Below are 16,617 nucleotides of genomic sequence, written 5' to 3'. Positions count from 1 at the left end.
ATATATATATATATATATATATATATATATATATATATATATATATATATATATATATATATATACAGTATCTCACAAAAGTGAGTACACCCCTCACATTATTGTAAATCTATTTTATTATATCTTTTCATGTGACAATACTACAGAAATGACACTTTGCTACAATATAAAGTAGTGGGTGTACTGCTTGTATACCAGTGTAAATTTGCTGCCCCCTCAAAATAACCCCAAAGTGTCTATTTTGTATGGTCACCATTATTTTCCAGCACTGCCTTAACCCTCTTGGGCATGGAGTTCACCAGAGCCTTACAGGTTGCCACTGGAGTCCTCTTCCACTCCTCCATGACGACATCATGGAGCTGGTGGACGTAGAGACCTTGCACTCCTCCACTTTCCGTTTGAGGATGCTCAATAGGGTTTAGGTCTGGGGACATGCTTGGCCAGTCCATCACCTTTACCCTCAGCTTCTTTAGCAAGGCAGTGGTCATCTTGGAGGTGTGTTTGGGGTCGTTATCATGTTGGAATACTGCCCGGCGGCCCAGTCTCTGAAGGGAGGGGATCATGCTCCGCTTCAGTATGTCACAGTAAATTTGGCATTCATGGTTCCCTCAATGAACTGTAGCTCCCCAGTGTCGGCAGCACTCATGCAGCCCCAGACCATGACACTCCCACCACCATGCTTGACTGTAGGCAAGACACACTTGTCTTTGTACTCCTCACCTGGTTTCCGCTTCACATGCTTGACACCATCTGAGTCAAATAAGTTTATCTTGGTCTCACCAGACCCCACAGGACATGGTTCCAGTAATCCATGTCCTTAGTCTGCTAGTCTTCAGCAAACTGTTTGCAGGCTTTCTTGTGCATCATCTTTAGAAGAGGCGTCCTTCTGGGATGACAGCCATGCAAACCAGTTTGATGCAGTGTGCGGCGTATGGTCCTGAGCACTGACAGGCTGACCCACCCCCCCACCCCTTCAACCTCTGCAGCAATGCTGGCAGCGCTTGTATGTCTATTTCCCAAGCTCTGGATATGACGCTGAGCACATGCACTCAACTTCTTTGGTCAACCATGGCGAGGCCTGTTCTGAGTGGAACCTGTCCTGTTAAACCGCTGTATGGTCTTGGCCACCATGCTGAAGCTCAGTTTCACGGTCTTGGCAATCTTCTTATAGCCTAGGCCATCTTTATGTAGAGCAACAATTCTTTTTTTCAGATCCTCAGAGTTCTTTGCCATGAGGTGCCATGTTGAACTTCCAGTGACCAGTATGAGAGTGAGAGCAATAACACCAAATTTAACACACCTGCTCCCCATTCACACCTGAGACCTTGTAACACTAACAAGTCACATGACACCAGGGAGGGAAAATGGCTAATTGGGCCCAATTTGGACATTTTCACTTAGGAGTGTACTCACTTTTGTTGCCAGTGGTTTAGACATTAATGGCTGTGTGTTGAGTTATTTTGAGGGACAGCAAATTTACACTGTTATACAAGCTGTACACTCACTACTTTACATTGTAAGTGTCATTTTTTCAGTGTTGTCACAGGAAAAGATATAATAAAATATTTACAAAAATGTGAGGGGTGTACTCACTTTTGTGATATACTGTATACTTTGTGTCTCGACAAATCCCAGGCGCCAGGTCACCATGGTGACTAGAAGTTGTGTCCTGGGCCTCCCACTTGCCAGCCATGCTATAGCCGAAAGACCACTACAAAGCGCTCGTCCAGTCTTGGAAGGGCGCCTATTGATGTCCTCCCAGAAATCTTCACCCAACTCAATATTGAACCCCATGCCCTTGACATTGAAATTCACGTGCGTGCAGGTGTCACAATACTTTTGACAATACAGTGTATGTATAATATGTGTGTGTGTGTGTGTGTGTGTGTGTGTGTGTGTGTGTGTGTGTGTATTGTGACATTATGAAAGGTGAGGTGATTGGTGGGCGTTGTATTTCACCTCGCATGCGTTCATTTGCTGAGATCTAAGGTGGAATCTTGTCCAGGTTTTACCACCCACCTTGGCAGGGTTGGTTCCAGACCAAATTTTGCGGTCAACAGGTGGTATAAATAAGGCAGGACTGGAGCCAAGAGTTGCTCTTGGCCTGGGACTCGGGAAGCCACAAAACCAAGAGAGCTGTTGATATGAAGTTTGCTTTTGTGAGACGAGGCTTGTATTCTCTTTGTTTTTGGGTGACTGGAAGAAGCCCATCACCTGTGAGTTAAGAACCTGCAATGTTTAGTTAGTGCCTGGATGTCAGGATTTATTTTCTGTTTTTAATTTTTGTGTAACATTTTACAATTAACATGGCTGCAAGTAAGATTTTCAAGCGGAGGTTCACACAAAAATGGAACCTCCGCTTTTCGGAACCACCCCCCCCCCCCCCCTCCGGTTTCACATTTTGGCACCTTTCAGGTGGGAGGGGGGTGCAGATACCTGTCTAATACAGGTATTTGCACCCACTTCCGGGCATAGATAGCTGCAGAAGCCACTCCCCACTGTCTGCTAGGAAACACATGGGTCCCAGAGACAGCAGGGACCATTCGGATTGCGCAGTGTGACTCGCGCATGCGCACTAGGGAACCGGGAAGTGAAGCCGCAAGGTTTCACTTCCTGATTCCCTTACCGAAGATGGCGGCAGCACCCGAGAGCCGAGCGACAGATCAGCTTTGGTAACCGACATTGCAGGCGCCCTGGACAGGTAAGTGTCCTTTATTTTAAAAGCCAGCAGCTGCAGTATTTATAGCTGCTGACTTTAAAAAAAAAAAAAAAAAATTTCGGCAGAACTCCGCTTTAAGAAAACCTGCCGTTTTTGGACTACCTTTTTCCCAGGGAAGGCGATTCCCCCCTGAAAGCTAACCCCTGATATTGACTGACACACACACGCATGTGTATATATATTTTGCACATACTATATACAGCGCTGGCCGTTAACGCTGCATTGTATGTATTTAAAAGATGAGCATGCCACCTTAGAGAGGCTACAGTGCTGGACCAGTTGCATGGATGTAGGATGGTGGAGCACGAAATAAGGTAAATATTACACTTTATTCCTGCACCCTTAAACTAAATGATTACCGTATTTATCGGCGTATAACACGCAGCGGCGTATAACGGCGTAGGAGGGAATTTTAAGGAAAAAAAACTTACTTACATTTAAATGCCCATCAGTGCAGCCTTGCCCCAGTGCAGCCATGTCAGTGCAGCCATGTCAGTGCAGCCATGTCAGTGCAGCCATGTCAGTGCAGCCATGTCAGTGCAGCCTTCCCCCGTGTCCATTGCAGCCTTGCCCCAGTGCAGCCTTGCAGCTCGCAGTTTGAAAATCCTGTGATCCCCTGCGATCCTGAGCTTCAAAATCGCCAACCGCGATTTGAAAATGGCGCCGCCGGAGCCGAAATACACAGAGCCGAGGACCTTCTTGGTGGCTCTCGTTCACTTTCGGCTCCACTCGTAGTCCCGCCCGGGATGGGCGTGACTGTGAGCGGAGCTATCCGAACCTAGCCGAGTACACTCGGCTAGGTTCAGGCGGCGCTCGAGTGAAGCCGAAAGTGGCCGAGAAGAGCCGAGGACCGGCTCTGTGTATTTCGGCGCCGGAGGCGCCATTTTCAAATCGCGGTCGGCGATTTTGAAGCTCAGGATCGCAGGGGATCGGCGTATAACACGCACCCGCGATTTTCCCCTGATTTTAAGGGGGAAAATAGGGCGTGTTATACGCCGATAAATACGGTATTTAACTTGTAGTGCAGGAGGAGATTTTGCCCAATTCCTGGAATTTTAGTGTGAATATGCACACAACAATGCATACCTGTACATTTTGCAGTCTCTATAGTAATGTGAAATGGCATATCCACTTACCCTTACCCCTCTCCCTCTCCTTAAGTTTATAAGGTCGGTCTATCTATCTCAGGCTTCTGCAGGCAAGCCCTGCAGCTTTCAGCCCATACCTCCCATAGGGCTGTCAGTTTCAAAGCTGTGGGGGGTTGCGAATGAACTACAAGGGTGCTCATCAGCACCCCCACAGTTCAGAATTACAAGCTGGCATGCAATACACGTCGTACTCATGTTGGAAAGGAAGTACATATCCGACCTGCTCCACATGAACCAAATCAAACCATTCCCCACATTACAGAAAGAGTTTCACCTCCCAAATTCTGACCTATTGCTATGCCTACATACCAAACACTGTATTGCCTTGATCAAAAGCGTATCTTGCACAATTCCCCAAGAAGCTTGGATATATCTTAGAACCACACCGAAGAGGGATATCGTTGTTTTACAACCTGATGCAGAACAAAAACATTTTTACCAAATCCACTCCACTCCTTAAATGGGAAGCAGACTTGGGACAATCCTTCACAGCGGATAACTGGGAAAGAGCATGTAAATCCACATACAAAACCACTTGTTGCTCAACCCTATGGGAACTAGCAATTAAATTTACATACCGCTGGTACCTCACTCCCGATAGAATAGCCAAATTCAACGCAAACCATGACGACTCCTGTTGGAGGCGTGTGGACAGAAAGGAGACATGATACACATTTTCTGGAAGTGCCCTAAACTGACACAATACTGGTCCTCCATATTCCGCTTACTTTCTGCTATCGCACAAATCTCCATTCCCATGAAACCCTCCCTGGCACTACTATCACTAGAAATAGAGCAATATCCCAACCCAATGAGAAATATAATACTCCATATTCTACTATCTGCAAGACTCATTATTACTAGGAAATGGAAAAACACAGATCCACCCACAGTTAGCGAAGTGGTACAAACAACCCACGTTCACTTCTCATATGAAACCATACTAGCGCTACGCAACAAACACAAATTACAATATCATAAAATATGGGAACCATGGATTAGATGGACTAGTTCCCCAGGACAGATTGAATACATTAATCCTCAACTCTGGTAGAACTCTTACTAGATCTCTCATTTACAGATAATCGTTTTCTGTCTGGTTAGTTAAATTCAGAATAGAAAGTTTATATAGAAAAGCATTCCTATGGTGTATGACATCAGAGGAGGAGGGGGTGTGCCTATATGGACACAGAGTAGCACCGACCAGGGTGTGTAGGTGGGCATGTACCTCCTCATTACCTATATACGATTGGCTGATCGTCGCTAACGTCCGACACCTACGGATATTGAGTTTAGTTCTGTTTCTTCTACTTATACTATATACTACTATATTCTACTTGTACTACTTCTACAATAACTGAGATTATATCTGTTTGAAATGTAAAATAAGAAATAACTAGTGTCCACTATGATTGTTTGGATAATTATCATATGCATAACTCAAAAATACGTTGCTTATTATTGTATTGTACAAAATTTTTAATAAAAACCTATTGAGAAAAAAAAAGAATTACAAGCTGGCTTCCACGGTAGATGATGGTATATGTAGTTCATTGATTCACAGGAAACTGTGAATGAATGATATGGCTGGGTGGGCTGTGCTCTCTTCAAAAAGGGACATCGTCTTATTACATGGCTTCTCATTCTTTTACTTTTTCTTTTTTATAGGATCTTCATCATGACCCACCAACTTCTGCCCCGAGCTTTAGTTTCCTCTCGCTGGCTTTGGGACAATTTACGGACTGGTTCAGCTCTCAGGACAAATGTTCGGGTACTTGATGCATCATGGCATCTCCCCAAAACTGGGCGTGACCCTTGGCGTGAATACAAGGAGCGCCACATTCCTGGAGCCTACTTCTTCGACATAGATGTCTGCAGTGACCGCACCTCCCCATATGACCACATGCTTCCCAGCGCAGACCAGTTTGCTGAATATGCTGGGAAACTTGGAATCTCTAATAGCAATCATGTTGTGGTGTATGATGCCAGTGATTTTGGCTCATTTAGTGCTCCCCGGCTGTGGTGGATGTTTAGGGTTTTTGGGCATCCAAATGTGTCCGTGTTGGATGGTGGTTTTAAAGGTTGGTTAAGGGAAGGACATTCAGTAAAGTCGGGGAAGGAACCTCGCCCAGTGCCAGTAGAGTTCCAAGCAAAGCTGAACACTTCTCAAGTTATAGACCATGAGGAAATTGTGGACAACGTTGAAAAGAGGACATTTCAGATGGTGGATGCCAGAGTGGAGGGAAGGTTCAGAGGACTTGAACCTGAGCCCCGGGAAGGTAAGAATGGATTATTGCTTCCATATCATATTGATGGATTCATCTTTAGAATGTTTGCAGAGGCAATGGCAAATGTATATTTGTTCAGATGTTGTAGCTGCACTAAGATTTAGGGGCCCATTTAAATAACAAGATCATTGGTTTGGTGCTGGGACCTCCTCCCACTGTCGCGTTAATCAGCTTACTTCTAAGTCAGGAGATAAGCGGAAGCCATTTTTCATCATGCCCTAACCATTTACTTCCTGACAGATAAGCACTGAGACATTTATAATGCTACAAGGTTTATTCTGATGCGGTTTTGGGCAGGAAAAAGAACCGCATGTTCCTCAGTTACATATTATGAACCGTGAGAGATTTCAAGGTATCTCAAAGGTTACATCTATTTGTCTAATGTCATTAAAAGATTGTGCTTGTAAATGTATAGGGCTGTTTGCTAACCAAGCCTGCCACTGCATGGAAGTAGTATCAATTATTATTTTTAATTTGAACTCCAGGCATATAGCTAAATCTAGAGAAAAAATCCATGCAAAGCTGTTTTACCTGCCAAAGGATTTGTACTGTACACAACCCAGCCATCTGGCAGCAAAGGAGAGCTTAAATTTTCTTCTTTCTTTTGCAATTTCAGTAACATTGACAATCTGCTTTTCCCTCCTATCTGCATGCTCTTTGCACTGCAGCACAGCTGATTGGCCCAATGTGCTGCTTCTTCCTCCCTCTTTCTTTCTGAGCTCTGCTGTACAGGGTTTGCAAGAGGCTGATACCAAGTTTAAATTTAGGCTCTTGCACTGCTTGCATTTAAAAAATACAATAGTGATTATAAGTCAGACAATTTGCATGCAGGAGCGCAAATCTATCCCTGTTCAGATGTGCAGATACCAGCATACAGCCGTAGCCTCTGCAGCTGTGTGAATGAGCCCCTGCTGAATTGTCTGTTTGCATTGTGGTATACCAGCAAATGGTAAAAACAAGCATCAGGCAGATTAAACAAAAAAAGTAGAAATTCACAAACGTAAGCATGTCCTCGATATCGCAATAATGTAAAGCAGTTGGGTACTAGCACTGCAGTTTACCCTAAAACCTTGTACACACAATGAGAATATTGGACGAATAATCCTCTGTTTTTTATTATAATATATATTTTTTTGGATGCTAGTTTCATATGTAAAATGAAGAAGTTAGTTACAAAAATTCTCACATGACTGAATACAACTTTGGAAATGTATGTAATGTAGAGTAATCTTTTGTTTCTCAGCATGCGCAGTCTTGTGTTTTTTTTGGGGGGCGGGGGTTGCAGACGAATACTGTGCTGATTAAATGAAAACCGTACGTTCTGTTATCGTACGAGAATTTTTTTTTGTCCCTTCGGATAATTTTGTACGATAACTCCAAAAGCAGTATAATATATATTTTTTTTTTTTTTTTCCCATCTGATTTTCTGATTGTGTGTACTAGGCATAATGATACAAGTGATAGAAGAAGGGCAGATCCTAAGACCCCTTTCACACTGGGGCGGTTTGCAGGCAGTATTGCGCTAAAAATACCGCCTGCAAACCGCCCCTAAACAGCCTCCGCTGTTTGTTCAGTGTGAAAGCCCGAGGGCTTTCACACTGAAGCGGTGCGCAGGCAGGACGGTGAAAAAAATCCTGCAAACCGCTTTTTAGGAGCGGTGAAGGAACGGTGTATTCACCGCTCCTGCCCATTGAAATCAATGGGACAGCGCGGCTATACCGTGGCTATAGCCGCCCTGTACGAGGGATTTTAACCCTTTTTCGGCCACCAGCGGGGGTTAAAACCGCACCGCTAGCGGCCGAATACTGCTGCAAGAACGACGGTACAGCAGCGCTAAAAATAGCACTGTTGTACCGCCCACGCCCCCACCGCCCCAGTGTGAAAGGGGCCTAAGTGTAAAATGTTGCCTATGGCTTCAAGTAACCAGTTTAACAAGTCCTATTTGTTGTTGACCAGTTAACTTTGTGGTCCCAACCTCAGGCCCTGTGTTATGGTCACGTATACATGGAGGTTTCACATACCTGATCTGTAACCTAGTACGGATTTGGGACAAAGAGCTAGAGATATACATGATTACATTGGCAGGGAGCAGAGTATGTGTTCTTGTTTCATTTTAATAATCGATCATTGTGTTTTGCAAGGATGCAATCGCATTTACCAGTGGAAAACACTTCGCTTGAATTCCCCCCACCCCAGCATGACATTCTCACATATTTCTTTTACCCCAACACCACTACATTTAGCTGCAGGAAGCGATTCGACTGGCCTGTGTAATTTTTAGAAGTCATACAAGCCACAGCTTTCACAGAACTGGTGCTTGGTGATTGGCCCAGCAGTTTCACATGGAATTTTAGTTCATACATATATATATATATATATATATATATATATATATATATATATATATATATATATATATATATATATACTTTTCAAGGACATTTCTAAATTCAGGTATTGATTTCTCAGTCAATGCAATCGCTTGTACAGAGCGAATGAGGCATTTGTTTGTGTGACCAGAGCTCCTTGCAGGTACCCTTTGTATGTGAATATAGATGCAGTGGCTGTATGGACACGGGGGGGGGGGGGGGGGGGGGCATCAAACATGCACTAATAATGCAGCACGTAGGACTTTTAAAAATGCAATGGACTGGTGTGAAGGGTTCCAAGCAAAAGCAGAAGGAACACTGATTTAGTGTGAAAGGGCCCTAAATGAAATGTACTGCTTAGGATAGACCAACCAATGACATGTATTTACCATCCTTTCACATTTTTGCTTTGTTGTAGGAATTGAGCCTGGTCACATATTTGGTGCCGTGAACCTCCCTTTCCCAAGCTTCCTCACAGAAGAAGGCAATGAGAAGTCTCCAGAAGAACTTAGACGGATTTTCCAGGAGAAAGGCATTGACCTGTCAAAACGACTGGTGGCAACGTGTGGCTCCGGAGTCACTGCCTGCCACGTGGCTCTTGCCGCTTTCCTTTGCGGTAAAGAAGATGTTGCCATATATGACGGTTCTTGGGTTGAGTGGTACATGCGCGCCAAGCCAGAGGATGTTGTATCAGAGGGCAGGGGGAAGACCCTGTAAGTGTCTCGTGACACATTCTGCTTCTAAAGACTTGTGAACTCGCTGGTCTTCACAAACTGCTGGCTATGTATAGCCCTTGTGCTATCCTTGTCGGGTGTACTTGTTCACTTTGAAAACCTTCTGCTATGTTACAACAACATTGCTACTACGTGCCTTAAATCTTTTTTTCATACAAAGTATATGCTTGCATTCATTGACATGAAGACTTGAAGGACTAAAAAATTCAAAGCTGTATTATATAAAGGAGCTTGTAACATCAGAGTCAGGAAAGTATGCGGGGTCTTTAGGAACTTCTCAGAAGTGATATTTGAAGTTATTAGGACCTTGTAGGGGAGATATTTCCCTTTTAAGCAACCGAGCGGCATAGTCCACTCATTTTACCACGTGGCCCATTTAGAGTAGATGCAGTGGGGCTATGCTGTCAGCTATTTTCATTGCAGCCGCAACACATAGACCAGGCTAAAATGCCTCACTTCCTGTAGTGTGAGTTCACACCACAGCAATGCTTATGGTGTGTACTGAGAGAAGTACTGCATGTGCCAGTTTTTAGTTTTTACTTTTTTTTTTTTTTTTTTTTTTTTGTGAAGCGTAAGAACTCACTTGTGACTCTTCCTCCAGCTCTATATCTGTACCGAGGTACGATCTTTCAGTTGGAGAGCTGAAGGTAAATGTCGGTGGACTACAAGCATGGTTATCACTACATTTGTGTTCCTGTTGAAGACAAGTCCATCTGCTGTGGTGGCAGATGGGACTTTTAGTTAATTCTATTCAGAGATCTGTGAACGAACGACACAGCTGAGTGGGTGGAACCACACAAATTTTAAAAGTGACAACTGCTGCAGGGGAGAAGAACCCCTGAACTCTGTCACATGAATGTGGGGGGTCTGATTTGCATCACATGCGCAACGTTCAGAGTCTGTTCCTGTGACTTTTTTTTTTTTTTCTGCTTACAATTGCATTCAAACTTGCAAGGTAGGTTTTATTCCAGGTTGGCTTTTTTTTAATTCTGACATTTTTCACATCAGGCTTTCTTTATGTGAAGGTCCACAAAGAAGCTCCAAGTAGCTAGTGGGCTTTGATCCCTTTGTAGATAAGACTTAAAGTAGAATTTTATATATATATACACACACACACACACACACACACACACACACTAACTACCCTGTGTAAGAAGGATGTATATATACGTAACTATTTTCAGGCCCCTTCGATCCAGTCACGTTATCTAGCTCCTCTGTGTCAGTCAGTGGAGGCTGCAGGGGAGAGGAGGGAGCACCAACAGGTGGACCATAGAAGACTATGGGTGATGTCACCACACCCAGACATAACCAGCATTCTCTCCTGCAGCTGCCACTAGCTGGCACAAGGGATCAGGTGACCGGAGTGGGCTGAAAATAGGTAAGTGTATACATCTTTCTTGCACAGTCCCCATAGGTGTGGGGTGGGAGGGGGAGCATTTTTAAGACTAGTTTGGTTTAGCCTGGAATTCCATTTTGATTTTCAATTTTATGCTGGGAAGTACTGTTCAAAGGAATCATGTCATTTATGACCGGCTTCTGAAATTGCTAGGTACCCAACTGACCTCCATGCTTTGGAGACACTGACCCAGAAGAAGCATATGGATCAGTAAAATCAAGGAAACATCAAAAGTTCTTTGCTGCATATTCAGAAAGTTCTGAAGACAGGGTTAGTGTAACAGCCAAGCAACTAGCATTTTCAGGAAGAGGCCAGCAATGGCAGCTCTGTTTTTTCCAATCATCACAGGATTACTTTAGCACAACTGATATTTTGTCCAGTCATCTTATTTAAAAAAAAAAAAAAAAAAAAAAAAAGGCAGTTGCAAAAGCCCTGCTTTTAAAAAGACCCTGTCACCCGGTTAAAAAAATAAAAGTTTAAAAAAAAAAAAAAAAAAAAAAGTTTATTTACAGCGTATATGCATTTGCTAGAAAATTTGACTGATTTAAGAAGAGTCAATTCCCTAACACAGCCCCTCCCTCCTTGCAGATCCTAGCCCTGTCCTTGACTGGGAGTGTCTAATTGCTCTCTCTGCTGGCCCAGCTCCTCTGTCTCCCCCCCCCCTCGCCTTCCTACATAACCTTTAATGTAGCTGCGGGGGAAGGACTTAAATGGAATACTGTAGAGTGTCACTTAAGTAACAGCTCCAGGGTAGATAAAAATCAAGGTTTTTTTTTTTTTTTTTTTTTTGGTTTAAAATTTTTTTTTTTTTCTTATTACATTTTTTTATTTAATAAACTGCTTTTGGAGTAAAAAATCTATTTTAGGATAGTTTTCTATTTAACATTAACAATTTTTACTTTATTCAGCATGAAATGGAGCTTGGTTTTGTAGCATGAGGCTGTATATTCTGCATTTTTGGTAAACTCATTCAATGAAACCAAGCTCTGCAAGCTGAGATAACATGCACTGCATTGATGCATTCACACAATTTCACAGTACCCATGAGATCCATTGTTTTGCAAATCTATGTACACTACAAACGCTATGATCGAATCGGTTCTGATATCGCTGTTTTACTAACCTGACAGCTTATTATTCTAAATGGGAAACCTTCATTTTGTTTGCAAATATTAGAGATTTAACTACCAGCAAAAATAAGTGCTTTCATTTAAAGAGCACCTGTCATTTCAGATCCATCATGGCAGCGCCTGTTAGCGGGCATCCACTCACCTGCTGCTGCCATGTCCCTCACCTTGTTGTGTCACTGCCGCATCGCCAGCCGTCCCATTAAAGTGAATGGGACTGTCTGCGAGTCAACAGCAGGTCAGAGGAGAGCTGCTGCAGGACAGAGATGACAGTCGCTCTTTAAAAATCCTGATTTGAAATCAAGCCTTTTTACTAGTGATTTAAATCGCCTTGATTTAAATCAAATCCACCCTGGACAGCTCTGAGTCTGCTGACATCACATCCAAGATGGGTAGCAGTAGTCTCAGCTCAGTGCTTTTAGAAGTCTATACAAGGGAGGCTTTTACAGCCATGACATGCATAAACTATGTTAAATGCACATACAATCGTATGATAAGGTTTTCAAATCAAAAATATTTGCAGCTTACCAGTCCTTAGATGTGGTGGCTGCACTAGTTTTTTCTCCTTTTTCAGGCTAAGAACATTTTCAGCAAGTACAGAAAATACCCGCTGATCTTATCAGAAATACAGTGTTTGTGCTTTTTAAATTTTTAAAGGAAGTTACACAAAGAACTTTCTTTTGTAAAGTAGTCCCATCAATCCACCATTTAATGGAGATGAACAAAGGTGGACATTTTCGAAGTCTAGCCTATGTGACAACCATGGCTGCCTCCATTGATACAATGGAGAAAGGAGTGTAGACATGAAGGGGCAAAGACATTTGGCATTATCAGGTGAAAATGCAGGGGGGGGGGGGGGGGGGACAAAAAAAAGAGAACTAATATACCTACAACATCTAGGACTGGTAAGCTGCAATATATTACATTTTTAGTTTTGAGTTTAAGTTTGAGTTTTTTACCTGAGAGGTCTGTACATAACTATCTGTGAAACTCAAATCTCTGGTGTGCATGTGAAGTTTAGAGTCCTGTTGTAAGATTCCTGTTATAAGATTGACATCCATGGATGGCTCTCATTGAGCTAATGTATTATGGGGCTATTAGGTTTTACTGGGACAATCTGATATTTTTATGACTGAAAATGAATACAGCAAGCAGAGATCACCTCATATTTGCTGTAAGATTATAAGTAAAAAAATCAGTAGGGATAGTATGTGAATTTGTATGGATCTGTATTAAAAATGGGAACTTAAAGGCCAAATGTTGCAAAAAGATAACATTTTGTAAATCATTCACAGCGGGGAGATTCAACATAGTTGAGGATACGTTTTTTTTCTCCTATCGCATTCCAGGACAGCACACTCGAGGTAGGCCTGCCATCCTGGCAAGTTCTTAGAAATAACGTTACTGATACGTAACGTAGGTCTTTTTGTTTCAACTATGTATTGCCAACTATTGCAACTAAGTATTTAAAGTGAATTTGTGCCTAAAACATGAATACTAAAGTATTTACATATTTTGAACAAGCCGTAAAAGCAATTTAGAAACAAGTTCTCATTCACCTCTGTATCTAGAAGTATTGTGAAGAAATTACATTTTCAAAATTTTTAATGCAGGCACTGTGTTTTTCTGCGACGAACAGAATGGGGCTCTGATGTAAACAACCAGCAGGTGTTTCTAAGCTGTTAGGAATCTACTAAACGCAACTTTGTAGTGATCTTTAGGCTGAATTCACACAACTTGCAGTAAACTGCAGGGAAAATAGATATTCATTTCCATCCATTTTTTTTTTACCATTCATTGACTTGGGTTTTAGCACACTTGTAAAATGCAGGTAAATTGCATTGACACAAAAAAAAAATTTGTTTTTGTCCTGTTCACACTACAATGCTGCGTTGACCTCTGTTATGTTAAAATGCAACATGAATGCATTTTAACACAAATCGGGTCAATGTAGCGTTGTAGTGTGAACAGGACAAAAACAATTGTTTTTTTATGTGTTGTAAAATGCAGGTAAACGCATAGACACATAAAATAACAATTTGTTTTTGTCCTGTTCACACTACAACGCTACATTGACCTGAGTTGTGTTAAAATGCATTCATACATAACAGAGGTCAACGCAGCATTGTAGTGTGAACAGGCCACACAACTATTTTTTTTTTTTTTTTTTTTTTTTTTTTTATGTTTCTATGTGTTGACCTGCATTTTACAGGTGTGCTAAAATGCAAGTCAGTAAAAAATAGATGGAAATGTATAATCCATTTTCTCTGCATTTCACTGCAAGTCAGTGTGAATTCAGCCTTAATCAGTTGTGGACATGCTACACATGTGTAGTACATTCTGCTCTGCTGCTGCGTCACCCCCCCTACCCCCCACACTCTTGCCAGCAATTCCCAACTGTCAAAATGACAGCCAGGATTTGCTGTGTAAGGTCTCATGCACACAGGTGGTTTTAGCCATCATCCATTGCCCTGTATAGAGTGGCAGATGCAATCGGACATGTGACCGTTTACACCCACTTACATTCGATCCAGTCCTATCTGCTAAAAACAGACGGATGTGGGATCCATTTCCCATCCTGGCAGATCGGATCAGATGATGGATGTAAACGGATAGGCGGTCCGTTGAAATCCAACTGCCCATAGAGGAAAGCGGGCTGTGTCTGCTCTACATAAGTGGAGCAGACACGGACCAGCCATTCGCCTGCTCAGTGGGGATCCACAGACAGATTCCCCACTGAGCTGGTGGGATCTGCCTGTGTAAACGTGCAGGAATAGAAACTACACAACTCAGTTTCCCCAATATTTATAAGCACTGTTCAAGGTAGTAAATACAAAAGTAACATTGTTACTTTGTGTTGCTCTGTATTCTGTGTTATTCATTTGTAGATTGAATGAAAATTGTTTTTGATCAGCAGATATCAGATAATGCCTTCTTCCCCTTCTCCCCTCAACTATTACTCATAATTTTTCATTTTGAAAATTAAAGAATACAGTGTATTCATTTTGTTTACAGTAACAATAAGTTTTTGAAAAGGCCCTCTAATTTAAAATGGGGGGGGGGGGGGGTTAAGGTGTGTGTGTGTGTGTGTGTGTTTTTTTTTTTTTTTTTTTTTTTTTAATATACATTTTTGTCTATGGATTGTATAAAAAATAAAATCATTTTGCAAGACCATGTCCCACACATGAGCTTTGTTTGTCCTAGAAAACATGCTCCACACAAAGTGTACAAAATTGCTCTGGTACATGGGGGGGGGGGGGGGAGCTGAAGTAGTTAAGAAGCTTTGATACTGAATAACTTCATATTAAATACAGTAGTCAGGGGTGGCTTGTTTAAAATCTCATTTATTGTTGCTAAGGAATATGTACCTAGTTTTAATATCCATTGTCTGGGCACAAGTGCACTTTAAATCGGGTTCAGGTTGTCCCTTGACTATAATTACTAATGATTAGCATGTGTTTCCTTCTCTTATTTTGCTGTGATTGGCTGTCATGGTTAGGGGTGGGACACATTTGAGGGACTGCCTATTTATTGGCAAAAAAAACAAACGCTTGCGCCTTCATATTTCCATTTATTTGGTTTTCACTTAATAGTTGTGTTTTTTTGATTGATACAATGAAGCAAGAATTTCTAAGCTGTAAATTGTCAAAACAATCTAAAATTATGAATTTAGATAAACATAGTGATTGGGACCATTGTAAAAATTTAGTAGGTGCAACAAATTGATATAATTAATAAAGTTATTCAAGTTTAATCTTCTCTCGGAATCTGACTTTTTTTGTTTGTTTCTGACTCATGATCCGTATGTATAGATTTAGTAATACATTACTTATTCCCTATTTATTATTTGTGCACAGTCGGACATATTTTCTAAGTTGTTTTGGCAAATGCATCCTAGTGAAGCCTTGACTACTGAACAAGGTTGTTGATTCATAAACTGAACCTGTCATGTGAAATGTGTTGGCTGTTGATATTTGTTTTTCTAAGAGAAACAAAGGCTTTTATTTCTGACCTCCTTCCGAAGATACCATTGGGCTGGCTATTATGCTGACCCTTGACTTTAGTGCTTTGAGTCACTGACTTGGCGTACATATATAGACCAGAAATCCAGTTAAAGAGGAACCCCTTTGCATTTATTTTGTATCGCTTCTTGCCTAATGCTAGGTGGTCTTCAACTCGCATACTCAACCGGCCAGTGAATCCAGCGTTGACCTGCTGTGATTTGCGTTCCACTGCCACATGATCGGACCCTCCTCGTTTCATTTTAAGCCCATTGGCTGCATCTGCTGATCAATAAAAGCTTTCAACAAGCCTGGTTCACAGAAGTCACTCGTTAGATTGACTTTTGTTGAGCAAGACTGGACACATGGATCGACATTAGATTGGTCCCTGCTGAACCAGCCAAATTTTGAGCTATCTATGGCCAGCTTAAAGTGGATGTAAACCCGATTCATGGAATTTGAGCTGGACACATACATCTGTAGTGTGGTTTTTTTTTTTTTTTTGTTTTTGTTTTTTTTTGTTTTTTTTTTTATTATCTCTATTCAAAGCACTATGTCCTGCGGCTTTCTCCTGCTCTGTTCTTCTGTTTATCAGCATCATCACTTCTGACAAGTTCTCCAACACATGAAATAAAACCAGCCTGAAATTTTTGTTGTGGGAGGTTGCTGTAATTAGGTTAGCAGAGAACTGAAGTATTCACAAAACAGCTCTACAAGTCTCTGCCTATGAGGAGAGGGGGTGTGTGCACGCCAATCATCTGTCTTTCCTGTATGCCCAACTTCACACTCAGTGCTGAACAGGAAGAGAAAATCTGTAACACGATGTGGACTT

The 16,617-nt window shown here is 41.9% G+C and overlaps 1 protein-coding gene across 3 annotated transcripts in view; it reads left to right on the top strand.

Annotated features, from left to right (window-relative positions):
- The window catches only part of LOC141103169 (3-mercaptopyruvate sulfurtransferase-like), a 107,221-nt gene extending 91,678 nt beyond the window's left edge, over window positions 1-15,543 (top strand). For all 3 annotated transcript variants that reach the window (XM_073592486.1, XM_073592485.1, XM_073592487.1), the window contains 2 exons: window positions 5,536-6,146; window positions 8,943-15,543. In XM_073592486.1, the coding sequence (XP_073448587.1) occupies window positions 5,536-6,146; window positions 8,943-9,241 (910 nt within the window). In that variant the 3' untranslated portion in view covers window positions 9,242-15,543. The remainder of the gene's footprint in view (window positions 1-5,535; window positions 6,147-8,942) is intronic.
- Window positions 15,544-16,617: the final 1,074 nt, after the last annotated feature.

Source organism: Aquarana catesbeiana, linkage group LG07, assembly GCF_042186555.1.
Source record: "Aquarana catesbeiana isolate 2022-GZ linkage group LG07, ASM4218655v1, whole genome shotgun sequence".
Classification (NCBI taxonomy): Eukaryota; Metazoa; Chordata; class Amphibia; order Anura; family Ranidae; genus Aquarana; species Aquarana catesbeiana.
This window is presented reverse-complemented; position numbering and strand designations above follow the sequence as displayed.